General features: G+C 45.2%; 1 protein-coding gene across 1 annotated transcript in view; it reads left to right on the forward strand.

Moving 5' to 3' along the window:
• Positions 1–23,478: 23,478 nt before the first annotated feature.
• The window catches only part of LOC141117560 (uncharacterized), a 34,235-nt gene continuing 30,373 nt past the window's right edge, over positions 23,479–27,340 (forward strand). The window contains exon 1 of the mRNA XM_073610466.1: positions 23,479–24,229. Within this exon, the coding sequence (XP_073466567.1) occupies positions 24,178–24,229 (52 nt within the window). The 5' untranslated portion in view covers positions 23,479–24,177. The remainder of the gene's footprint in view (positions 24,230–27,340) is intronic.

Genomic DNA, 27,340 nt, shown 5'->3' on the forward strand with positions numbered 1-27,340 from the left:
AGAAGTGATTGGTATTCATTTTAGTTAATGAATAGTAGCCAAGGTTGCCATGTATTAATAAATCCAACACTATATTCCTTTTTCATTGCAAGAGTTTCTTCCATCTTATATATGTATTGGACTCTGTCCAGCCAATCCTTGAGCGAGTGGTTTTCCGAAATAAAGGTATAATGCCGTGTACACACGAGCAGACTTTTCGACAGCAAAGGTCCGACAGTACGATTCCGCCAGACAATTCGATTGCGTGTGGGCTTCATCGGACCCTTGCTGTCGAAAGATCAGATGGACTTTAGAAATAAAACATGTTTCAAATCTTTCCGACAGACTCAAGTCCGGTCGAAAAATCAGTTCGTCTGTATGCTAGTCTGACGGACAAAAAGGGACGCTAGGGCAGCTATTGCTCCAGGGTTAGGATGAAGAGAATTGGAGAGAGGGGTCACCCTTGACGTGTGTCGTTTTGTATTGTAACTGGTTCAGATAGAATGTTGTTAATTTTGGTTTCTGGTAAAGGGCCTTTATCCAATTTAACATATTAGTCCCTATGCGTATATGGGAGCATGTAGATATCATGTAGTCCCAGGAGACCCTATCGAAGGCCTTTTCTGCGTCAGTGGACAACAGAAGGCCTTCGATTTTTGACCTACCAGAGTAGTGTATAAGATTCAAAGTCTTTGTTATGTTGTCTCTGGCTTCCCTACCGGGCATAAATCTGACTTGTTCGAGGCCAATAATTTTTGACAAGAGGGATTTTATTCTATTGGCTATAATTTTTGCCAGGAGTTTAATGTCCACATTTAAAAGTGAGATTGGCCTAAAATTTGCACAGTCTCTATGATCTTTTTCTGGCTTGGGGACAACAGCTATATGAGTCATTAGTAGGGCGTTGGAGTCATTGTTGTTCTCAGAGAGGTGGTTGAAGGCTCTCAGAAGGGGATTGGAGATGAGTTGTGTGTAGGTTTAGTAGTATTGTGAAGTGAATACGTCTGGGCCCGGGCTTTTCCTGGTTTTAATTCTTTAATAGCTGCCTGAAGTTCTGAAATGGTAATGGGGACCTCTAGATTAATCATTTCCTCTATGCTTAAGGATGGGATTTTACTGTCACTCAAAATTTTTTGGATCATTTCTTCCTTCAAATGTGTTATGTGAGGTGGTTTATGTTGGGGAGGTAGATTGTATAATTTAGAATAAAAATCGTGGATAATTTCTGCTATGTTCTCGGATTTATGTTCTAGTATCCCTTCTTTGTTGCGTATGGCGCGGATGTGGTTTGCTGTTGTCACTTCTTTTAATGCTCTAGCGACCTGTTTCCCACTTTTGTCTCCATGTTCATAGAAAACACTTTTCTGAAAGAAAAGAGATTTTTGGGGCCTTGAGATTTACAATTTGCTTTAGGGCTTTCCTACATTCACTGAGCTCATTTTCTGCCTTGGTAGCAAGGGAATGTTTGTGCAGTGTCTCCAATTTAGCAATTGTATAATATAGTGATGTGATTTCTTTGTCTTTTTCTTTTTTTCTTACGTGCTCCCCATTTTATTAAATCACCTCTAATAACTCTCTTGTGTGCTTCCCAATTATTGAGGGGATTGGTGTCGGAGTCTGCGTTAGTCATAAAGTAATTTTTGATGGATTCAAATATATTGTCATGTATTGTCTGGTCGGTTGGAAGGGGCAGCATTAAGACTCCAGTTAAAGGTCTTCTGTTTGTTTAGGTTTGTTTTTATGGTAATGGCAGTGGGTGCATGATCTGATAATGTAATGATTCCAATGTCAGCCCTGGCTAGATTAGTCAAATCTCTCTGGGAGACAAAGATTAGGTCTATTCTCGAATATCGTTTGTGAGGGGAGAAGAAAAAAGTGTAGTCTCGATCTGTGGGTTGGGTAGATCTCCATGTGTCCACCAGGGCTAATGATTGCAATATTATTTTAATACGTTTAAGAACTTTGTATGAGACGTATGAGTGACCAGTTGAAGTGTCTTGAAGGGGTTAGAGGGGGATATTGAAATCACCACCCAGGATTATACATCCTTCCGCAAACCATTTAAGTTCATTCACTACTGTGTTACAAAAAGGGATATGTGCTTTGTTAGGAAAATACACATTCGCCAGGGTGATAGGGGAGCCTTCCCACATTCCTTTGATAAAAATATATCGGCCATCAGGGTCTATGAGTTGTTGATTCAGTTCAAATGGGGCATCTTTATGCAAGAGGGTAGTAACCCCTTTTGATTTTGGCTAGTGGATTTGTAGCGTGGTAAGCTTTTGTGTAAAGGTTGTTAGTAAGTTTGGGGATATTCTGGTCTTTGCTGGACCTACTTTTTTAAGTTCTTTCAGCAGTTTGGATCTTTTTTCAGGGATGGTGAGGCCATTAACATTGTGCGATATTAATGTAGGGGATTTCCCTAATTGAGAATACGCCATCTCGGAGTTGTAACTGAGCAGGTGTGAGATAGGGGTGCAGAGGAAGGTATGGAGTGGGGGGGGATCAGAAAGGGGTTAGGTTGTAGAGAAATAGAAAAGGTAGAGTCATACCAATGGTACCTAAGATGAGTCTTAGCTCTAAAAATACGTCCGTATAGTCTAGAACTAGTTGGTGATATAAGGGATGTCACCCAAAGTGACTCTGTGGGGTAGGTGGGTGGCGCGTTTATGGACAGAGGTAATCTGTATAATAAAGGGATGGTGAACCTGCGCAGTGGACATAAAGACTTAATTGGTAAAGTTTGGAACTGCTGCCTCCCAACAGGCAGTCACCCTAAAATGGGGACAGCTGAGATATATTAGAAATGATAGAAGGGTTTGGCGCTGTTCCTATTTAGTTTCCTACCTCCATATAGGTTACTAGATTAAAATAAATTCTTAGGTGCACCGTGCATATATCAAATATTAAATACAAATTAACAATATGAATTCCCAAGTATACCGTGCATGTGTCAATTAAATATTCTGTTGCAATATTGTGCAATCATAGGTGATACATAGACATAACTTAAATGCTTACATAGTAATATTGCTAGGGAGGGAAGAAAGGGGGGGGGGGGGGGGGGGGGGGAGAAGGGAGTGAGATAGGGAGGTGGGGAGGGGTGTAGGAAATCTGTTCCTAAGGAAAATTACAATAACAAAATAAAGTGCAAATGTGCTGGTGCAATCCAAAAGGCAACAGTGACAAGATAAAAGTGCAAACGTGCTTCAAAATTCTTTAGTAAGTCTCTTGTGTCATATTCTTGTGCTGTGGTGATAATCCTTCACTTATAATATCTCTTTGCTCTAAAAGTGCAGCCACTCACCAGATCACTTCACCCCTGCGGGGGTAGTAGGCAGTTACAGTTTTATCGCCACTGTACAGCGATCGCTGGCGGGCTCAGGATCGTGGTATATCATATATAAAAAGAGAGGGAGTGCCCATAGCGTAAAATTGCTTTAAAAAAGTTTTATTACACAAAATGAAAGGGTACTCACACTTTTACGGTAAAAATCAAGCGAAATGGTAAAAACGTCAAAACCGTCATTAATATCCTTCAGCGCTGGTACAGGAGGTGATGTTTGGGAAGCACAGATTAGGCGTGGCCTAATCTGTGCTTCCCAAACATCACCTCCTGTACCAGCGCTGAAGGATATTAATGACGGTTTTGACGTTTTTACCATTTCGCTTGATTTTTACCGTAAAAGTGTGAGTACCCTTTCATTTTGTGTAATAAAACTTTTTTAAAGCAATTTTACGCTATGGGCACTCCCTCTCTTTTTATATATGATATACCACGATCCTGAGCCCGCCAGCGATCGCTGTACAGTGGCGATAAAACTGTAACTGCCTACTACCCCCGCAGGGGTGAAGTGATCTGGTGAGTGGCTGCACTTTTAGAGCAAAGAGATATTATAAGTGAAGGATTATCACCACAGCACAAGAATATGACACAAGAGACTTACTAAAGAATTTTGAAGCACGTTTGCACTTTTATCTTGTCACTGTTGCCTTTTGGATTGCACCAGCACATTTGCACTTTATTTTGTTATTGTAATTTTCCTTAGGAACAGATTTCCTACACCCCTCCCCACCTCCCTATCTCACTCCCTTCTCCCTTCCCCCCCCCCCCCCTTTCCTCCCCCCCCCCTCCCCCCCCCCTTTCTTCCCTCCCTAGCAATATTACTATGTAAGCATTTAAGTTATGTCTATGTATCACCTATGATTGCACAATATTGCAACAGAATATTTAATTGACACATGCACGGTATACTTGGGAATTCATATTGTTAATTTGTATTTAATATTTGATATATGCACGGTGCACCTAAGAATTTATTTTAATCTAGTAACCTATATGGAGGTAGGAAACTAATCTGTATAATGTATAGAGATTTAGTTGTAACATAATGAATTCCGTGAGGACTGGGAACAGAGATCAGGGTATGTTATATACAGTAATCATTCTTTGACTCTGTGTAAGCTCAAACTTATTTTGCTATTGAGGCTATATAAGACAGCCATAGAGGCCATAAGTAACATTGAAACAGGTGTTTATTCATTTTGTAATCACTTACATGTTAGTGTCGTATAGAAATATATAAAGCATCAAAACCGTATAACCTATGTAACCCGAAAAGAAAACTTTGGTATAAAACATTTCTAAGTACCATTCAGTGCGTATATAAGGTTTATTGTTGAGCATCTCACCAGTAGGTCCCACCACTCCTAGGTCCCACTAATGACATAACCCAGTTCAGGCATTAAATTTAGTAAGATTTGTCTAATATTAATTGAAGTGACCTGTTTAAAACTAAGCTTTATAAACAGGGTATATTAAGCCACAATAATGAGTCATTTTACTGTGAACAGCTTAGGTAATAAACTTTTCTTGTATGTGCTTTGAGATGTAAGTCAACCGTGTATATCCTAGATGGTAGGTTTATAGTTCAGAGGGGGGAAGTAACTAAAGGAAGGTAAAGACTTTTGTCCATATGCTGTATAGCATTCAGGTCATTGAAGTGAGGTTCTCTGTGTTTTTGACAGCAAATGTGTTCAATAGTTTACTCACGGTTGACTGCCTGGCCTATAGCAGAATGACGGCCTGGCGGTAGTTCAGTTATCCTGACTGGGCGTCATATGACGTCCAGCAGGATAACACGCGGGCGCGCATTGCGGCGATCGGCGGTGCGGTGTGTCAGTCTGAAACAACGCTACACCAATCTCGGTAAAGAGTCTCCGGCGGAGGCTCTTTACCACTTGCTCAGCTGTGTCCAATCATGGCTGATCACGATGTAAATAGGAAGAGCCGTTGATCGGCTTTTCCTCACTCGCGTCTGACAGACGAGAGTAGAGGAGAGCCGATCGGCGGCTCTCCTGAGGGGTCTTTGCTGATTGTTTATCAGCACAGCCCCCCCCTCAGATGCCCAAACTAGACCACCAGGGAAGCCCCCAGGACCACCAGGGAAGTCCCCAGCATGTGCATGGCCAGGTACATCCCCCATGGCCTTCCACATGTAAAAAAAAAATGCCCAAAATATGCCAATCAGTGCCCACAAATGGGCACTAACTGGCACATCATATTTACATGACAAAACAGGGATGCCAAGCATTGCCACCCATTAGTGTCATCAGTGCCACCCATCAGTGTCCATCAGTGCCCATCCGTGCCCACCTATCAGTGCCCATTCATGCCACCTATCAGTGCCATCCATGAGTACGTATCAGTTCCACCCATAAGTACCCATCAGTGCCGCCTATGAGTGACCATCAGTGCCGCCTATGAATGCCCATTAGTGCCACCTATGAGTGCCCATCAGTGCTGCATACCAGTGCCACCTCTCAGTGCCCATCAGTGCCACCTATCAGTGCCCATCAGTGCCGCCTATCAGTGCCCATCAGTTTCACCTCACCAGTGCCACCTCATTGGTGCCACCTCATCGGTGCCCATCAGTGCAGCCATATCAGTGCCCGTCATTGAAGAAGAAAACGTACTTATTTACAAAAAAAATTTAACAGAAACAAAGAAAAACTTGTTTTTTTTCAAAATTTTCGGTCTTTTTTAATTTGTTGCGCAAAAAATAAAAATCTCAAAGGTGATCAAATACCACCAAAGTAAAGCACTATTTGTGGGAACAAAATGATAAAAAAAAATTTTTTGGTACAGTGTTGTATGACTGCGCAATTGTCATTCAAATTGCGACAGCGCTGAAAGCTGAATATTGGCCTGGGCGGGAAGGTGTATAAGTGCCTGGTATTGAACTGGTTTTAAGGCACCAACTGCCACACAGATATGTCTAAGGACACTTGCTACGAAAGTTCTGGGGCGGTCCTTCTTCTTTAGGGAGAGTAGATTATAGCATGTCATTCTGTCTGAACTTCTCAGGGTAAAAAAGAAAAGAGATATAATTTTAAACAAAACAAAAAGCGATTATTTTTTTTTTCCCCTGTGCAGCTGTTTCTGTTAAAGCGGCTCCCTCTGATGGCAGGAAAAACAAATTGCAGAGTTGATTTTGTCAAGTATCTTTTCTGAGAAACTGTGAGGTGATGGTGCCTTTAAGTGGTTAAATAGTAGAATGTCATCTTAGAAACTATACATCAGCTTTCCATTTTATCGAAAAATGAACAAAATGATGCTTTCACAGTGTAAGTAACATGTCATCCTAAAACTTATAGGTGCTGAACGAGTAATAACAGGAAGTTATCAAAGTGTAGGTGTATAGTAAAACTCGTTTTATCTGGAACCTCTCATATCAGAACATTTGGAAGCAGGAGAGTTGTAGTTTCTTCTGCTTGCATTTCTGCGATGCTTCCCAGATTAATAAGGAGATTTTGCAGGAGAAATGCCTTGTAGAAGGGGAGTATGGTTGATGGCTGGTGGTAAATGGAACTTGTCATACCATTCAGGCAGCTCTACAGGGGCTATCTGGACATTCTCACAGAATTTCAATAACTCATCAGGAACTCTGAGCATGTGCTGTAATGTTTGCCATTGTGAGTTGCCTGTAAGGCAAAAGGGAATTTCCATCTATAGTTGATTTTTTTTCTCCTTCAGGATTTCAAGAAGAGGTCTCAGAGCTCTTCTGTTTTTCAGAGTTATTGGGGACAAGTCCTGAAATAGTTGGATATCAATACCATTAGGGAGACATCAGATGATATCCCTCGATGGATTGTTATCAGGAGCTCTGGGTCTGAGGGCCCTGTGTGCCCTATCGTATTCTATTGGAGAGTCTTCAGGTCTCTCGAGGAGGCTGTTAAAAATGGAGGAGAGAGCTGGTTTAATTTGCTCAGGCAGCACAGATTCTGAGACACCTCTCACTCTTATATTGTGCCTCCTTCCTCTATTGTCCAGATCTTCAATCTGTCTATTCATGTTAATGAGGTGTTGTGAGTTGAGGTAATGTCATCCAGTTTGAGCAGTGCTCTATCTCTTCTCTTTCCTGCTCTCTCATTAATTGCCATCTGCTCTGACATTCTAAGTAGCTCAGTCTTTATGTCAGTTATGGCAGCAGAAAAAGAATTCTTAAAGTCAGCAGTGATTTCTATCATAGTGGCATATGTCAGAGGTGGGTCATTTGTTAGATTACCTTTGGAGTCTTCAGATGCAGGCAGAGATATTTCATCATCTTCCATATCCTCCGTTCCCGCCATCCTGTGTGTTGGCGCCATCTTAGGGCTCCTTCCAACAGCGCTGTAGCGGAACTTATTGAGGTTAGCAGGCGATGTTTTGCTTCTTGGGGTTCCCAATGAACGCAGGGATCTGCTGTGTGTCCCCTTCTTCAGAAGTGAGGACATAGTCTGCACTGCTTCAATCGTTTTTCACCTCCACTGCCTCATGGAATACCAGAGCTCCCTCACTCAGTGTCCATCCACGCTGCACGCCAAGCCACGCCCCCCCCACTTTGAAGGCGCAGTAGTGTGAAAGCGGCCTGAGTCCGAGTTCACACTGGTACGACATGACAGTGGTACCACTTTGGATCCAACTTTGCCCTGCGACTTGAAGTCCAACATGCGTCCGACTTTAATGAACAGGGATCCCACTTTGATTCCCGAAAATAACAGGCACCGTGTCTGGTATGAATCTTTAGGGGGAACTCCACGCAAAATGGAAAAAAAATGGCATGAGTTCCCCCCCAAGAGCATACCAAGCCCTTTGGTCTGGTTTGGATTTTAAGGGGAACCCCCACGCTGAAAAAACTGCAGGGGTCCCCCCCAAAATCCATACCAAACCCTTATCCGAGCACACAGCCTGGCAGGTCAGGAAAGGGGGTGGGGACAAGCGAGCGCCCCCCCTCCTGAACCGAACCAGGCCGCATGCCCCTAACATGGGGGGGTGGGTGCTTTGAGGCAGGGGGGATCTGCGCCCCCCACCCGAAAGCACCTTGTCTCCATATTGATGAGGACAAGGGCCTCTTCCCGACAACCCTGACCGTTGATTGTCGGTGACTGCAGGCGGGGGGTTTATCAGAATCTGAATGCCCCCTAGCCCCCTTTAACAAGGGGGCCCCCAGATCCCTGCCCCCCACCCTATATGAATGAATATGGGGTACATTGAACCCTACCCATTCACCTAAAAAAAGTGTCAAAAATAAAACACATTACACGTCTTTAAAGTAATTTATTAGGCAGCTCCGTTGTCTCTTCCGATCCCCTCTCCGGCTCTGTGTCCTTCGCTGACGTCTTCTGCCTCAGTCGGTTCTTCTCCCCTCTCCTGCTCTTCTCCACTCTCTCTCCGGTTCTTCTCCCTCTGTCCGCTGTCTTCTGCCTGGTCTCCTCCGCTATCTTATTGCTCTTTTGCTCGCTCTTTTCCCTGGTCTTCTCCGCTGTCTTCTCCCTCTGTTCTTCTTCCGATGTTGACTCAACGCTCTCTCCTGCTCTAATGCCAGGTGCGCGGTGTGCCACTACTTATATTGGCATGGGGCGGGGTCACCAAAGGCATGCCTCTTATGACGTCACCGCCCATCATTCCCCGGGCAGTGATTTCATAAGGGGCAGGGCCTCTGGATGATGTCACACGGTGACCCCGCCCCATGCCAATATAAGTAGTGGCACACCGCGCACCTGGCATTAGAGCGGGAGAGAGGGTTGAGTAAACATCAGAAGAAGAACAGAGGGAGCAGACAGCAGAGAATACCGGGCAAAAGAGCGAGAATATAACGGAGAAGACAACAGACAGAGGGAGAAGAACCGGACAGGGGAGGAGAACCAACAGAGGCAGAAGACATTAGCCGGGGACACAGAAGAGCCGGAGAGGGGATTGGAAGAGACAACGGAGCTGCCTAATAAATTACTTTAAAACATGTGTAATGTGTTTTATTTTTGACACTTTTTTTAGGTGAATGGATAGGGGTACAATATGGGGGGGCGGGATCTGGGGGCCCCTTGCTAAAGGGGACTTCCAAATTCCAATAAGCCCCCCACCCGCAGATCCCGACAACCAACGGCCAGGGTTGTTGGGAAGAGGCCCTTGTCCTCATCAACATGGGGACAAGGTGCTTTTGGGTGGGGGGGTGCAGAGCCTCCCCTGCCCCAAAGCACCCACCACCCAATGTTGAGGGCATCTGGCATGGTACATTCAGGAGGGGGGCACTCGCTCACACCCACCCCCTTTCCTGACCTGCCTGGCTGTGTACTTGGATAAGGTTCTGGTATGGATTTGGGGGGGTACCCCTTAAAGTCCATACCAAACCGAAGGGCCTTGTATGCTCTTGGAGGGGGAACCCATGCCCTTTTCGTTTTTAATTTGGGGTGGAGTTCCCGTTTAAAGATCCACAGAGCATAAGTCGCATGCCAAAGTCAGATCAGTCAAGTCGGCGATCCGACTTTGGTCCGACTTCAGTGATATTCAATGGGCTGAAGTAGGATCAAGGTCGGACCAAAGTAGAGCAGGAAGCATTTGCAAAGTCGGAACAACTTGTGTCGGACCAGTTAAGACGGCTCCCATAGTGAAAAATTTTCACACATCATGCGACATGAGCTCCCAATGTAGGAGCGTTTGTCGTACCAGTGTGAACCTGGCCTTAGTCCGGGTTCACACTGGTACGACACGACAGTCGTACCACTTTGGATCCGACTTTGCCATGCGTCCGACTTCAATGAACAGGGATCCGACTTTGATCCCCAACAATACCAGGCACTGTGTCTGGTATGAATCTTTATGGAAAACTCCACGCACAATCCAGGCCCACAATCCAGGCCCTTCGTTCTGGTATGGATTTTCAGGGGAACCCCCATGCCAAAGAAACGGCGTTGGGGTCCCCTGAAAATCCATACCAGATCCTTATCGGAGCACACAGCCCGGCAGGTCAGGAAAGGGGGTGGGGACGAGTGAGTGCCCCCCCTCCTGAACCGTACCAGGCTGCATGCCCTCAACATGGGGGGGTGGGTGCTTTGGGGCAGGGGGGCCCTGCACCCCCCACCCCAAAGCACCTTGTCCCCATGTTGATGAAGACAAGGGCCTCTTCCCGACAACCCTGGCCGTTGGTTGTCAGGTTCTGCGGGCAGGGGGCTTATCGGAATCTGGAAGCCCCCTTTAATAAGGGGGCCCCCAGATCCCGGCCCCTCCCTATGTGAATGAGTATGGGGTACATTGTACCCCTACCCATTCACTTAAAAAAAAATTCAAAAATAAAACACATTACACATGTTTTTAAAGTTATTTATTAAGGCAGCTACGTTGTCTCTTCCAATCTGTTCTCCCCTCTCTGGCTCCTCTGCCTCCTCCGCTGACGTCTTTTGCCTCTGCCGGTTCTTCTCCCCTCTCCGGTTCTTCTCCGCGCACTCTGCGGTTCTTCTCCCTCTGTCCCCTGTCTTCTGCCGGGTCTCCTCAGCTATCTTCTCGCTCTTTTGCTCTCTCTCGCTAGCAAGAAGATAGCAGAGGAGACCCGGCAGAAGATAGAGGGAGAAGAACCAGAGAGAGAGCGGAGAAGAACTGGAGAGGGGAGAAGATCCAAGAGAGGCAGAAGATGTCAGCGGAGGACACAGAAGAGCCGGAGAGGGGAGAACAGATCGGAAGAGATGACAGAGCTGCCTAATAAATTACTTTAAAAACCAAAAAAAAGCCCCCCGCCCGCAGACCCCGACAACCAACGTCCAGGGTTGTCGGGAAGAGGCCCTTGACCTCATCAACATGGGGACAAGGTGCTTTGGGGCCCCCCTGCCCCAAAGCACCCCCCATGTTTAGGGCATGTGGCCTGGTATGGTGCAGGAGGAGGGGGGGTGCTCGCTCGTTTCCCCCTTTCCTAACCTGCCAGGCTGTGTGCTCGGATAAGGGTCGGGTATGGACTCTGGGGGGGAACCCATGACGTTTTTTATTTTTTTTTATTTGGCGTGGAGTTCCCCTTCAAGATCATCAGAGCACAAGTCACATGCCAAAGTCAGATCAGTCAAGACGGCGATCCAACTTTGATCCGACTTCAGTGATATTCATTGGGCTGAAGTAGAGTCAAAGTCGGACCAAAGTAGTGTAGGGAGCATTTTCAGTTGGACCCACTTGTGTCAGACCAGTTAAGACGGCTCCAGTAGGGAATCATTGATTTTCACACGTCATGCGACATGAGCTCCCAATATCGGAGCGTTTGTCGTACAGTGTAAACCCGGCCTTAAGCTCTCTACGCAGCCAACACAGCTCAAGTCATCAACTGGTACCCGTGAGGTTTTTTTTATCTGGTCTGTGTAAGGTTTAACCTTAGCGCTGCTGGAGCTTTGCTTTCTTTGTTTATTTTTCACACGTGTTCTAAAATGCGCATGTTTGACACAGATTGGTACTTAACTCCTTCACGCCTAAGGGTAAAACAAATTCTAAATGCCTAACCACAATTTTGCAACTTTTGTAAAACCGTACACATCATCACGGGTCACGACTACTTTGTGTATCCAGGTGGATTATACAAATTGAACTTTCATTTGGTGGTAAACAGTGACAGCTGGTGGTTTACAGTGGAGTGGCAGCACCTCAAACCTCCCCCCCCCCCCCATACTCTAGGATTGCCGCCTGTTATAGTAATTAAACATTGTACAAAGTTACATTATTCATAGATGATAAACTGAGAATGGATGCCTACCAGAAGTATTCACAAAATATTGATTGTAACTCACACTAGTAAGCCAGGATTTATAAACTAATAAATATTATTTATAAATATTGATTGTAACTCACACTATTAAGCCAGGATTTATAAACGAAGTTTGCGGCATGGGGCTCGGAAGGAACAGCACGGGTGGCCATTCTTTCAGAGCGCATGCGCCAGTGATGTCACTGGTGGCATACAATGTACATATCTCCTAAACGGCACACGTTTAGGAGATATTTTCACTACCTATAGGTAAGCCTTATTATAGGCTTATCTATAGGTACATGTCAGCAGAGGAAGTTTACTTCCTCTTTAAATGATAATTAATTCCTGGTGTAAGATGATTTCTATATTGAAGAATAGAACTGTGGATCATTTATGATTATTCCTGAGGAAGGGTGTGAACTAGGGTTGCACCGATATCACTTTTTTATATAATGAGGGTTATTTTGGGACTTTAGATGAGGAACATGGTATATGTGCCTCCATCCCTGGTTCAGGTACATAAATAAAGAAATTGGGACTTTAGATGAGGCTATTGACTTGTGGAGGTTAGATTGATAGTAAACATATTTTATTAACATAAAAAGATGTTGGAATACATAGCAATGATGCAAAAGTAAATAAAAAGAGATTTCATATATATACATACACATGCACACATTATTATTATTATTATTATTCACGATTTATATAGCGCCAACAGTTTACGCAGCTCTTTACAATGTATAAGGGGACAACACAATTACAGTACAATACAAAAGGTACAGGAGGGCCCTGCTCGTAGAGCTTACATTCTAAAGGGAGGGGGTGGTGGTACAAAAGGTAATAGCTGCAGAGAATGATTTGATGGGGGGTGGCTCGGGGACAGTTGTTAGGTGGGTGTGGGATAGGCTTCCCTGAATAAATGAGTTTTTAGGGATCTCCTAAAGGGTAGGGGCTGATCGGACATACTGGGGCAGGGAGTTCCAGAGGATGGGAGAGGCTCTGGAGAAATCCTGAAGGCGAGCATGGGAAGAGGTAACACGGGAGCTAAAGAGCAGGAGGTCCTGGGAGGAGCGTAGGGGGTCAATTTGGGCGATAATTGCAGATAAGGTTGGTGATGTAGATGGGGGTGATGTTTTGAATGGCTTTTTAGGTAATGTTAGCATTTTGAATTTTATGCGGTGGGGTAAGGGAAGCCAGTGAAGGGACTGGGAGAGAGGAGCAGCAGTCATGGATTGGTTAGTGAGGTGTATTAGTCTAGCACATGGCATGAACATCATGGATACATAGATATATCCCAGCTTGACAGCACATGATATAATGGAATAAATTGATTAGTAAAATTGTATGTATTCATATACAGTGGGGAGAACAAGTATTTGATACACTGCCGATTTTGCAGGTTTTCCTACTTACAAAGCATGTAGAGGTCTGTAATTTTTATCATAGGTACTCTTCAACTGTGAGAGTCGGAATCTAAAACAAAAATCCAGAAAATCACATTGTATGATTTTTAAGTAATTCATTTGCATTTTTTTGCATGACAAGTATTTGATCACCTACCAACCAGTAAGAATTCCGGCTCTCACAGACCTGTTATTTTTTCTTTAAGAAGCCCTCCTGTTCTCCACTCATTACCTGTTTTAACTGCACCTGTTTGAACTCGTTACCTGTATAAAAGACACCTGTCCACACACAATCAAACAGACTCCAACCTCTCCACAATGGTCAAGACCAGAGAGCTGTGTAAGGACATTAGGGATAAAATTGTAGACTTGCACAAGGCTGGGATGGGCTACAGGACAATAGGCAAGCAGCTTGGTGAGAAGGCAACAACTGTTGGCGCAATTATTAGAAAATGGAAGAAATTCAAGATGACGGTCATCTTCCTCGGTCTGGGGCTCCATGCAAGATCTCACCTCGTGGGGCATCAATGATCATGAGGAAGGTGAGGGATCAGCCCAGAACTACACGGCATGACCTGGTTAATGGCCTGAAGAGAGCTGGGACCACAGTCTCAAAGAAAACCATTGGTAACACGCCGTATTGAGGGGAGGATGGATGGGCCCATGTATTGCGAGATCTTGGCCTTCCCTCAGTAAGATGGGTTGTGGCTGGGTTTTCCAACATGACGACCTGAAACACACAGCCAGGGCAACTAAGGAGTGGCTCCGTAAGAAGCATCTCAAGGTCCTGGAGTGGCCAGTCTCCAGACCTGAACCCAATAAAAAATCTTTGGAGAGAGCTGAAAGTCCGTATTGCCCAGCGACAGCCCCGAAACCTGAAGGATCTGGAGAAGGTCTGTATGGAGGAGTGGGCCAAAATCCCTGCTGCAGTGTGTGCAAACCTGGTCAAGAACTACAGGAAACGTATGATCTCTGTAATTGCAAACGAAGGTTTCTGTACCAAATATTAAGTTCTGCTTTTCTGATGTATCAAATACTTATGTCATGCAATAAAATGCAAATTAATTACTTAAAAATCATACAATGTGATTTTCTGGATTTTTGTTTTAGATTCCGTCTCACATGCTTTGTAAGTAGGAAAACCTGCAAAATCGGCAGTGTATCAAATACTTGTTCTCCCCACTGTATATATACATGTCATCTGAACGGCACATTCCAATGTTGTAAGTAGGGATGAGCCGAACCCCCCCCCCCCCCCCGGTTCGGTTTGCAGCAGAGCATGCGAACAGGCAAAAAATTTGTTCGGACACGTTAAAGTCTATGGGACACGAACATGAATAATCAAAAGTGCTAATTTAAAGGCTTATATGCATGGTATTGTCATAAAAAGTGGGGACCTGGATTCTGCCCCAGGGGACATGTATCAATGCAAAAAAAAAGTTTTAAAAACGGACGTTTTTTCAGGATAATGCTTAAAGTGAAACAATAAAAGTGAAATATTCCTTTAAATTTCGTACCTGGGGGTGTCTATAGTATGCCTGTAAAGTGGCGCATGTTTCCTGTGTTTAGAACAGTCCGAGAGCAAAATGACATTTCTAAAGGAAAAAAAAGTAATTTAAAAGTACTCGCGGCTATAATGAATTGTCGGTCCCGGCAATACACATAAAAGTCCTTGAAAAAAATGGCATGGGATTCCCCCACAGTCCATTACCAGGCCCTATGGGTCTAGTATGAATATTAAGGGGAACCCCGAACTAAAATTTAAAAAAAAAAATTGCGTGGACCCCCCCCAAATTCCATACCAGGCCCTTCAGGTCTGGTATGGATATTAAGGGGAACCCCGCGCCAAAATAAAAAAAATGGCGTGGGGGTCCCCCTCAAAATCCATACCAGACCCTTCAGGTCTGGTATAGATATTAAGGGGAGCCCCACGCCAAAATTTAAAAAAATGGCGTGGGGGTCCCCCCAAAAATCCATAACAGACCCTTATCGGAGCATGCAACCTGGCAGGCCACAGGAAAAGAGGGGGGGACGAGAGCGCCTCCCCTCTTGAACCGTACCAGTCCACATGCCCTCAACATGGGGAGGGTGCTTTGGGGTAGGGGCCTCATCCCCACAACCCTTGCCCGGTGGTTGTGGGGGTCTGTGGGCGGGGGGCTTATCGGAATCTGGAAGCCCCCTTTAACAAGGGGACCCCCAGATCCCAGCCCCCCCTATTTGAAATGGTAACAGGTAAATTGTACCTGTACCATTTCACAAAAAAGTGTCAAAGTGTTAAGAAACAAGACACAACTTGGGACAAGTCCTTTATTAAAAAATAAAAAAATTAAAATGCCCCACGAAGTCCATTCATCTTCTTCTATGGCTCCGCCGACGGACTGAAAAAAAAAAAAAAAACGCCACCATTTTTTAAAAATTTTGGTGCGGGGTTCCCCTTAAAATCCATACCAGACCTGAAGGGTCTGGTATGGATTTTGAGGGGGACCCTTACGCCATTTTTTTAAAAAATTGGCGCAGGGTTCCCCTTAATATCCATACCAGACCTGAAGGGCCTTGTATGGAATTTGGGGGGACCACCACGCAATTTTTTTTTTTTAATTTTGGTTCGGGGTTCCCCTTAATATTCATACTAGACCCAAAGGGCCTGGTAATGGACTGGGGGGGGATTCCAATGCCGTTTTTTTCAATGACTTTTATCTGTATTACCCGACAATTCATTATAGCCACTAGTAGTTTTAAATTACTTTTTTCCTTTAGAAATGTCATTTTGCGGGGGGCGTGGCCTGACTATGGAGGAGTGAGGACGTGCTGAGCCCGAGCTCCGTCCAGTCCGCAGCATAATTAGCAGCTACAGGGGTGATTACCCCCCGATTTCCGCACAGGGCATGTCACAGCGGCGGCGGGCTTCTTCCCAGCCGAAAAAAGCCCACCCAAACGGTCAGGGATCGCTGGATTCCTTTCTACTAGACACCCCCCGTCAGCAGAGGGGGAAATCCAAGATGGCGCCGGAACAAACGGCCACGCTGCAGCAACAGGAGATTCAGCCAGCGCCTCCAGCTCTATCTCCTATCTCCTCTCCCAGGCTGGTAAGCGACTCCATCCCCCCTGCATCCCCTCGCTCCACATCATCACAGGACAGGGACACACACCTGGCAGCTTTGACCGAGGACAGAGACATCAGGCAGCATTTATGGTCTCTCCCTACTAAAGAAGACCTAGAGCGCTTTACAAGCAGGATTGAGAGGGCCTTCAGGCAAGATATTGAACAATTACAATCTGATACCACTGAGCTGGGTCACAGGGTAGAGACTTTGGAGCAGAAATTCGATGATTCTATACCCGCCATCTCCCAGCTCAGAGAGCAGACCGTCACACACAGTCATCAAATTGAGGCTCTGTTGTGCCAGTTAGACGACATGGAGAACCGCAGCAGGCGGGCGAATATTCGCATACGAGGCCTCCCAGAAGCTACTGCACCTAAGGACATTGTCCCCACCTTACAGGGAGTGTTCCGTGAAATCCTGAGTTTGCCTCCGTCGGTGCCGATTGAGATAGACAGAGCTCACAGGGCACTTCGGCCCCCATCAGAGGACCCTGACAACCCCAGAGATGTGATCTGCAAGCTACACAAATTTACACTGAAGGATCGCATAATGCAAAAAATGCGCAACAGACCAGTCTTTGACTTTGATGGAGCTCAACTGTCCTTTGACCAGGACCTCTCACGGCGTACCCTAATGCAGCGGCGGGCCCTTCGCCCACTTCTAACGGAAATCCAGGCAGCAGGCCTCACATACCGCTGGGGCTTCCCATTCAGCCTCCAGGCTTCAAAAAATGGCCGTTGGGCTATACTACGCACAAAGGATGACCTCCCCCGCTTCCTACATACCTTGGAGCTTAACCCTGTAGATTTCCCGGATTGGCGCACCACCCCGGACATCCCAAAACCCCAGCTACCTCAACCATGGATCCAGGCGACAGGAAACAGGCGGTCCCGGGGCCGCAACAGGCAAACGGAGGGCCCACGTCCGGGCACTTCCACAACCAGTGACTAAATGAGCTATTGCCACCCTTATCGCTTTTCCTAATTTTTTAGACGGAATCCCCTCTTCATCATTGGCATTTCAGTCAGGGCTCTGGGCCTAACGGACGCGCTGCTGTCACATTCTACCTACTCCTGCGAGGCATCTCACAGTAGGCCCTTTGCACTACCTTTCTACTACAAGAACCATTAGGCATCATGATGGACTAGGGGGTCCGTAGTCCAGCTCCTAGCCTGGCCGCCTTGTCCTCCCCTCTTCTTTTTTGTTTTTGCACTTTTGGGGAGTCCGGGTTCCACAATCTCCTTTTTTCTTTTGTTGAGACGTACTGTTTACCCCCCCCTTTTTTTTTTGTTTTGTTTTGCACAATTTTTTTTGTTTCCCACCCTGTTTATGTGTCAGAATGGACTGGACGGAAGGATGGGCTAATCGTCTCCTTGGTGGTCTCCCACGTACCCCACCTAGGCCTCACCTTACTAGGTGACAGTCCCTTGTGGGACTCCGAGTCTTCACCCGGGCGGTTTTTGGGTTGATACCCCCCCCCCCGGGCGAGCTCTGTAGACTATTGTTGTTTTTGTTTTCTTCTCCTTATCCCTATCCCCGTCCCGCCTTCCCCCCCCCCATCCCTTCCACTTCCCCACCTAACCCTCTCCAAGCCCCCCTTCCTCCCACCTCCCACCCTTCCCTAGCCTCTCCCTCCCCTCCTGCCCACTTCCCCCTGGATATTATTTTGTGTTTTAGATCACTTTCTAAAGCTAACCATCTATTGCTTTGATCTGCAGGTTGCCTTTTGGCCGACTGAGCCATGCATGGGGGAACCGGAGGAGATGTGAACGATCAGCTATCATCCACGTCAGGTGCGCCGTCACTAAAGGTACTATCCTATAATGTCAGGGGGCTCTGCTCTCCACATAAGCGCAACAGGCTATGGCTGGAACTTAAGAGACTGGGGGCCCAGGTGGTTTTCCTGCAGGAGACTCACTTCAGGGAACAGTCCCTTCCAAAGATACCCACACACCTATATACCCAATGGTTTTTTAGCAACTCCCCAGTAGCCAAATCACGAGGTACAGCCATCGCATTCCATAAGTCATGCCCATTCCAACTTTCAGAGACTCAGGCCGACTCACAGGGCAGATACGTCTTTGTGAAGGGGGTCTTGGCCAACAAAAAATTTACATTTGCGACTCTCTACGCACCCAATGCCCAACAACTCTCCTTTATTGATTCTGTGCTAGATAAATTGAACGAATTCAGGGAGGGTCACCTAATTCTTGGAGGGGATTTTAACGTGAGCCCGGACCCGCTCGTTGACACATCCCATGGCCGCCCCACTCACTCCCAAGCCTTCCTCAAGCATTTTCGCAAGTCACTGCAAAATAGCTTCCTTATAGACACGTGGAGAGCTCTTCATGCATCTGAGAGGGACTACAGCTACTACTCGGGGGTGCATGACGTTTATACACGCATAGACCTTATGTGTGTGGACCATGACACCCTTGAATTGCTGCAGTCAGCTGAAATAGGTAACATCACTATTTCAGATCATGCTCCAGTATGGGCCGTGATACGGGTTCCAGATGAAACACGGAGGGCCTGGTCCTGGAGGCTCAACGAAAACCTCCTGGACGACGCCTCAGTGGTAGCTAAGGTCTCTGAGACCATCACACACTATTTTGCGGAGAATGTGTCCGAGGAAATGGCAGACGGAATGGTATGGGAAAGCCATAAGGCGGTACTCAGGGGGGAATTGATCTCCCTGGGTTCCAAACTCAAAAGGGAAAGACAGATAGACTTCAAGAGGGTGCTGACAGCTTTGCAGGAAGAGGAACTTAAACACAAACGTCAGGGGGATGCTAACGCCCGCGAAAGGCTGACTGAACTGAGGGAACTGTTTTCTCGCCTCCTCGACCGTCGCGTGCGCAGACAATTACGCCACCTTTCACATAAATACTACGAACAGGGAAACAAATGCGGCAGAATGCTAGCTAGAGCGCTTCGGAAGAGAAGAATGACAGCCCACGTACACTCGCTCCGGTCCCCTGACGGCACAGCTACATTACATTCCTCTGGGATTGCCTCAATCTTTAGAGATTATTATGCAGAATTATATCACCTAGATAAGGATATCTCACACACAGGACGATCAGCAAAACTAAAAGCGATTGGCGAATACCTCGCCGCAGCGGGACTCCCCTCCCTGACACCAGAGCAGCAGCTAGACCTTGATTCCCCCATTTCCCCTCAGGAGATTATTTCAACAGTGAAGGCCCTACCCAATGGGAAGAGCCCTGGCCCGGATGGATACTCCAAAGCGTATTATGCAAAGTTTCTCCCCCTGCTACAAAATCATATGTGCAGGTATTTTAACTCTTTGGCCACAAACCACCAGATTCCCCCTGAGGCTTTACTGGCCCACATCACAGTGCTGCCGAAAGAGGGCAAGGACCCCACTCTCCCACAAAGCTATCGACCAATATCGCTACTTAACGTCGATATAAAAATTTTTGCTAAGATTATGGCAAATCGACTTAAACACGTCCTGCCCTCCTTTATTCACCCCGATCAAACGGGATTTATTTCAGGTAGAGAAGCTAGGGACAATTCCATCCGGGCCATACAGCTCATACAATGGGCATGTTCCCATAAGAACTCCACCCCCTACCTTATCCTGTCCACAGATGCCGAAAAGGCCTTTGACAGGATTGATTGGTCATACCTTAAGGCGGTTCTGGAGGCTTGGGGACTGGGCCCTCATATGCTGAGATGGATCATGGCGCTTTACTCGACCCCCAGTGCGAAGGTCAAAGTGAACGGCCATCTATCCTTGGGATTCCCCATACGGAATGGCACGAGGCAGGGGTGTCCCCTCTCCCCCCTACTGTTCGCTCTGGCTTTGGAGCCCCTGCTTCGAACAATACGGGCAAACACTGATATTAGAGGGGTAACAGTAGGGTCTACGGAACACAAACTATCGGCCTATGCCGATGACGTGCTCTTTCATCTGACCCAGCCCTTAGTGTCACTGCCAAACCTTATGAAGGAACTAAAAAGTTTCGGTCATGTGTCCAACTTTAAAATAAACTTTTCGAAATCCGAAATTCTGCCCATTACCATCCCTATAAAAATGGCTACTGACTTGAAACAAGCTTTCCCATTTAGCTGGGCTAAAACGTCTATTAAGTACTTGGGTATCCAACTTACAAATCGATTTGACACTATTTACTCGGCTAATTTTCCCACCCTTTTGAGCATGGTGCGTAGAGACTTACAGAATTGGACCAAGACCTCCTTCACATGGCTAGGCAAACTTAACATACTCAAGATGAACATCCTTCCTAGGGTGCTCTTTTATTTACAGATGCTGCCAGTTACCCTCCCCAAGAGCTTCTTTGCTCAGCTTCAAAGTCTAATGATTAATTTCATTTGGCATGGTAAAAAACCAAGACTGGCGGTGTCTTTGCTACAGAAGGCCAAAGAAATAGGTGGCTTGGGCCTTCCGGATATACGACGATACAATAGAGCCATTGCGATCCAACATATCCTTAACTGGCGTCATCACGGGGGTTCAAAAATGTGGGTCTCCTTGGAGAAGAGCTTGGCAGGCTGGGACTTGTCATACGCACCCTGGCTGTCCCGTGAACACAGAGGACTCTCACAGACGACCTCACCGCTAACCAATCACATCCTGCGGGTCTGGGACCGCACAAATGCCCTGAGTGCTTTGGTGCCCCCGGGCTCCCCATTGGCACCTCTGGGGGGATATAAGTGGTTCCCTCCTGGGGAGCAGAGAACCTTTTTCGGTACGTGGGTGTCCGACGGCAATTATAGTTACGGTAAATTTGTGGATAAGGGCAAGCTGATACCCCTAGACGCCTTGCGGAACAGCCACGGCAGATTCCCTATGGACTGGTGGAGGCACCAGCAACTCCAACACTTTATTGCAACAGAGGGGACCCCGATGAGAGGGCTAGACACCATCACCACACTAGAAAGTCTTTTCATAAAAGAAGAGCCAACTCCTCATTTGATTTCTGAGCTATACAGGCTACTGGGCTCAGTTCCCACTGCTGGTAAGCCAGCTTTCATAAGGGAATGGGAACGAGACCTAGGGGTGGAGTTCACGCCAGAACAACGTCTACACATGTATAAACTAGCACACTCTAGCTCCATAGAGTCTAGAACGCAGGAAACTAACTACAAGCTTCTAACTCGCTGGTACCGGGTACCAGCTGTTATAGCACGTATATACCCCTCGGTTTCTGACCGATGCTGGCGAGGTTGTGGTCAGAAAGGCACCCTTCTTCATGTATGGTGGGAATGCCCAGTAATTAGGTCTTTCTGGATGGAAGTGCAGACTACCATTAAAAATGCCCTGCAGATTGAGGTCCCGTTCTCCCCTGAGCATTTCCTCTTGCACCTCCCCACCCTCCCTCTAAGCCATTACAAAAAAAGCACCCTCCCTCATCTACTAAATGCCGCTAAAAGGCTTGTACCTCTCTATTGGAAGCGTCCACAGGTCCCTACCTTAAAAGAATGGCTACAGAAGGTGGATGATATCAGAGAGGCGGAGGAGTGGGTGGCGAGGTGCAAAGATAGGAGTGAGCGCTTTGATGGTATTTGGGCTCAGTGGCGAAGATTCACCATCGACACTAATCCGGTTTCCTTTAGCCTGGATGTCGCGCTGTTGGAGTTAGCGGAGCCCTCCTTGAAGCTAAGGAGGCCTGTTGGTGGTGACGTGCGTACCTGAGTGGAATGTTTCAGCGCCCTGTTGATTGCACAGGGTGTTGACCTTTTCTTTCCTAATGCATGGTTCACAAGGTATATAGCTGAAGGCTAATATGAGACGCTATGCGTCGTTAGTGATTACAGATAAGTTTTGTATCTCCTTTATTAATATTAGAGTTGTTACTTGGTTAGACGTATTGGTCAGGGGCTCTGCCTGGTAACGTAGGCACCTTTGTGTCCGCACTGGCCCGGTGGATGCCCAGGGGGCGCTCCCCTTAGGCGAAGGTTAGTTGGAGGCCTACGGCCCCCCTTCCGGGGAATCCACCCAGTGGGCATCCTGGGGCACTGAATAAAAAAAATGAGACCCCTCCCTCCAATACCAAAATGGAGGGCTGGGGGGGTGGGTCCGGCCAAGCTGATACGGCGGGACCCCCTCTTAGGACTCAATATGTCTGTTTAGTAGTGTAATAAAGTTCGGAGATGATTTAATCCCTCCCCCCCTTTCCCCTCCCTCCCTTACCCCTACGTATCACAACTTGTTATACATCTTGTTTTTGTATCTACATATTGGTCTGCACTGGAAAAATGCAATGTTCTGTAGTGAGAATGACCATAGATTATATGTATGTATGTTCTTTTTCTTATTATATAAAATAAAAATAAAGATTATAAAAAAAAAAAGAAATGTCATTTTGCTCTCTGACTGTTCTAAACACGGGAAAAATGCGCCACTTTACAGGCATACTATAGACACCTCCCAGGTACGAAATTTAAAGGAATATTTCACTTTTACTGTTTCACTTTAAGCATTATTAAAATCACTGCTCCCGAAAAAACAGCCTTTTTGAAAACTTTTTTTTGCATTGATACATGTCCCCTGGGGCAGGACCCGGGCCCCCAAACACTTTTTATGACAATAACATGCATATAAGCCTTTAAAATTAGCACTTTTGATTTCTCCCATAGACTTTTAAAAGGTGTTCTGTGGCTTTCAAATTTGCCGCGAACACCCCAAATTGTTCGCTATTCCGCGAACAAGCGAACATCTGGCTCATCTCTATTACCAATTAAACAAGAAGACTACAATTAAGGTACAATTAAACAAGAAGACTTAACTTCCTCTTTCAAGTGGACACATTTTTCTAAGTTACATGCGTTTTTTGTTTTTTTTTTAATTAACTATTTTAGATTTAAGTATAGTACAATAGAGTTATATTGTTTTGCATACCATTTCTGTAGAGTTATTTCCAATTCCAACCACATGTTAAAAAAAAAAAAGTGTGACCAACACAACTGAAACAGGTACTAGGAACGGAAATGCATCGTGTATTTCAATATCTTTTCTTCAGAGGGTATCTGTGTAGTTTGAGTAACTTCAACAACGGAGCGTTGACCATCTTTTAATTGCAGTAGCGAGGTGAGCGGATCTGGGAACTCAGCGGAAAAGAGCTCTTTACTAAAGACCCCCAAGAGAGCTCATCACTGAAGAGCCCCAAAGAGAGCTCATCACTGAAGAGCCCCAAAGAGAGCTCATCACTGAAGAGCCCCAAGAGAGCTCATCACTGAAGACCCCCAAGAGAGCTCATCACTGAAGACCCCCAAGAGGGCTCATCACTGAAGACCCCCAAGAGAGCTCATCACTGAAAACTCCCAAGAGAGCCCATCACTGAAAACTCCCAAGAGAGCTCATCACTGAAAACTCCCAAGAGAGCTCATCACTGAAAACTCCCAAGAGAGCCCATCACTGAAGACCCCAAGAGAGCTCATTACTGAAAACTCCCAAGAGAGCCCATCACTGAAAACTCCCAAGAGAGCCCATCACTGAAGACCCCAAGAGAGCTCATCACTGAAGACCACCAAGGGTGTTATATATTTTTGAAACCTAAATGCTAGTGGGTGCTAGGCAGTCTGTTTTTTTTTATTTTAGCAAGAATTCAGTCCAATGTTATGCATGAAATAACCTCATGTTAAAAAAAAAAAAACAGAATGAAGGGGACATTTCTACTCATCTTAACATTTTTTTCCTTCCTTCAGAAAGGTAGGTTTTGTCACTGTGTGAATATATATATATTGTGAGGTTTGGGGGTTGTTTAGCTTCAGTGTAGAGCTTACCAGTGAGCTGAGTCTACGCCAGATATGCGGTTTAAGGGCTTTTTTGGCCATGTTTATTGAAGTAAAAGAAAAACAGTCCATCCAGGATTCCCACACAGGGGTTTCTTCCACAAAGCAATAATGAAATAAATGAAAAATACCGAGCCACCTGGCTCTCTGGTCAGCACTGCTGTTCAGGCGTTGACCTCGGTCCTCTTGACCCTGTAACTGTGTCCCTGTTTGGTACCCACACTGTACCTCTGGTGACACTCTTTCTTACAGCTTCCTGGCTTAGGTTATTGCTACCGGCTGCTTCAGGCCCATAGCCTAGGCCTTAGGTCTGCTCCTTAGAACAAAAGGGTTTCCTTGAGTTAAGCTCTCTCCTAGCTTACTCCTGATCAGCGCCTTGCTGCTCTGTCTCAAAGTACATCTGCCTCCTGCAGACATCCATGCTCTGGCTGCACCCATGCAGTCTTTGACTCCTGCAGAGGAATGGGAGTCCGCCTGACTCCCATGCACAGACTTCCTCTCTGTCGGTTGGGGCCCTGAGCCATAGCCAGGTCACAACTAAATAGCCCAGCACACAGCTGTGCAATCAGCATGCCTTTCTTTCCAAAATCTGGTGTAAACCAGCAATATTCCAGGTAGCACAGGGTCTCAATGCCACAATATGTATTATATATCATAATTATTATATAAATACATTTTGTCAATTGCTTGAATACCCCTTCACAGAAGCTGGATTTAGAAGACTTTATATACCATTTTATAGAAAAGGGTTGGATGTGCCCCTTAAATGGTATTTCCACTTTTGCAGCCAAATTAGGATAACCCCTCCTTATATTTTTTACATGTCCCCATTCACATAGCATAAACAAAATAAAAAACTGCAGCTTATCATTATTTATGGATGCTCTGTTCTCGACCCTTCTGCAAAGGAAACTCTCGCTAGGTCTCTTTATATAGGAGTGGCCTGGGCAGCTGTGTTTGTCATAATCGCTAGATCTTCATATAAATTGTCATTAGACTTGAACACTGTCTGTCCTAACAAAGGGTTAAAGTTTTAGGGGCTGGGCCTCTTGCATTGTACGATAACAAGGTCAGACTTGGGACAGATTCACTCTATAACATTGTTCAAACAGACCTTGCAATTAGCCATGTCATGAGAAATATTAGAAAGTTTACAAAAAAAAAACCAAAAAACTCAAAAACATTTTTAGGTATGCTATGTGAATGTAAAAACATAACAGACATATACTGGGCATTTGACTGCAAGAGTGGAAATATGCTTTATTAACCCCTTCCAACCCACACTATAGCTGAATGAGTGGAGTTTCGGGTGGAGGAGCTTGACTGGCCTGCACAGAATCCTGACCTCAACCCAATAGAACACCTTTGAGATGAATTAGAGTGCAGACTGCCAGCCAGGCCTTCTCATCCAACATCAGTGCCTGACCTCACAAATGCGCTTCTGGAAGAATGGTCAAACATTACCATAGACACACTCCTAAACCTTGTGGACAGCCTTTCCAGAAGAGTTGAAGCTGTTATAGCTGCAAAGGGTGGGCCTACTCAATGTTGAACCCTATGGACTAAGGCTGGGATGCCATTAAAGTTCATGTGTGTGTGTGTAAAGGCAGGTGTCCCAATACTTTTGGAAATACAGAGTATTTCCCAGTGGCACAGCAGTTTCATAGTATAGCTTATGAGCTTCTTTTTTTGCATTGTACTAAAGTTAAAGAAAATGTAAATGGTAAAATGCCCCATTGAAATTTTTCAAGGCATGTGATCCTATTTGATATAAATACAATCCAATGGCTTTGGGTAATTTAAAGGAGAAGTAGTCGAAGTATCCACACAGATGCCCGGTCCGACACCTGGTCAAGCAATCTGCTGAGAGCTTGAGCAAGGCCTCCAGCCCCCTCCACAGCCAAGCGCTCCAGTGAGTACTGGAGTGGGAGAGCAGAGAGCTGATGAGTAACTATCACGGCTCTCTGCTCAGAGCGTAGGGGAGAACTGAGCGATCAGTGGTGTTTGATTGCTCATTTCTCATTGCAGAGCCAGCGCAGGACAGATGCAGCATCGGATTGATGCTGCATCCACCTAGGTGAGTATGAATTAGACATGTGCAATTTGTTTAGTCCGAATTATATTTTTAACGAATTTCAACAAATTTGTTTATTCGGAAATTAAAAAATTCGGAAATTCGAAAATTCAGAAATTCGAAAATTCCAAATTTCGGAAATTCAGAAATTTGGAAATTCGAAAATTCGAATATCCAAAAGTAAGAATAAAATTCCGGAAATTCAAAAGAAAAGAAAATTCAAAAATTTAAAAATTCGAAAATCCGAAATAATAACTAACTAATAATAACCTAACTATTGCTAACTATTAAATTATAGGTATTGGAACTCCCTTAAAATTTGGCTGATAGTGAATGTAACAAATTAATAATAATAAATAACATTAATAATAATAAAAAAAACTTTTTATTACTATTATTATTATTTATTATTAATTAATTCTTTTCCATTTATTTAGATGCGGCATTCGTTATTTCAGATAATTCGTAACTTCAGATAAATTCGTATTCGTTATGTTCACTAACAGCCAAATTTGAAAGGAAATTCCAATACTGTACCTATTTTTTTTCCTTCTTGGGTGAAGGTGGAAGGATTTTGGACTTTTACTATGCCCCCGGAATTATCATTTTTTCACACTGCTATTTTTCCTGGTATGGACTCAATTGTTATTTTTATTACTGTTGATGAAGAGTTTTTCATATAGACTTTCACATACAGATTTTGATTTACCTTTTGTTCACTCAGAATTAGTTTTATTGTAATAGTGCACCCTTTGTGTTTTATCATTTGTTACACAGGATCACTTATGTTTTAAGCGCAACTTATTTGTACACAATTTTTGCACTATAGAGATATTTGAGTTTTTGTTGCAGCTATATATATGTTTGAAACTCTAGTTATATTTAATATTCCATATTTCATATTTCATATTATTATTATTATTATTATTATTATTATTATTATTATTATTATAT

The sequence above is a fragment of the Aquarana catesbeiana genome, linkage group LG13 (assembly GCF_042186555.1).
Source record: "Aquarana catesbeiana isolate 2022-GZ linkage group LG13, ASM4218655v1, whole genome shotgun sequence".
Classification (NCBI taxonomy): Eukaryota; Metazoa; Chordata; class Amphibia; order Anura; family Ranidae; genus Aquarana; species Aquarana catesbeiana.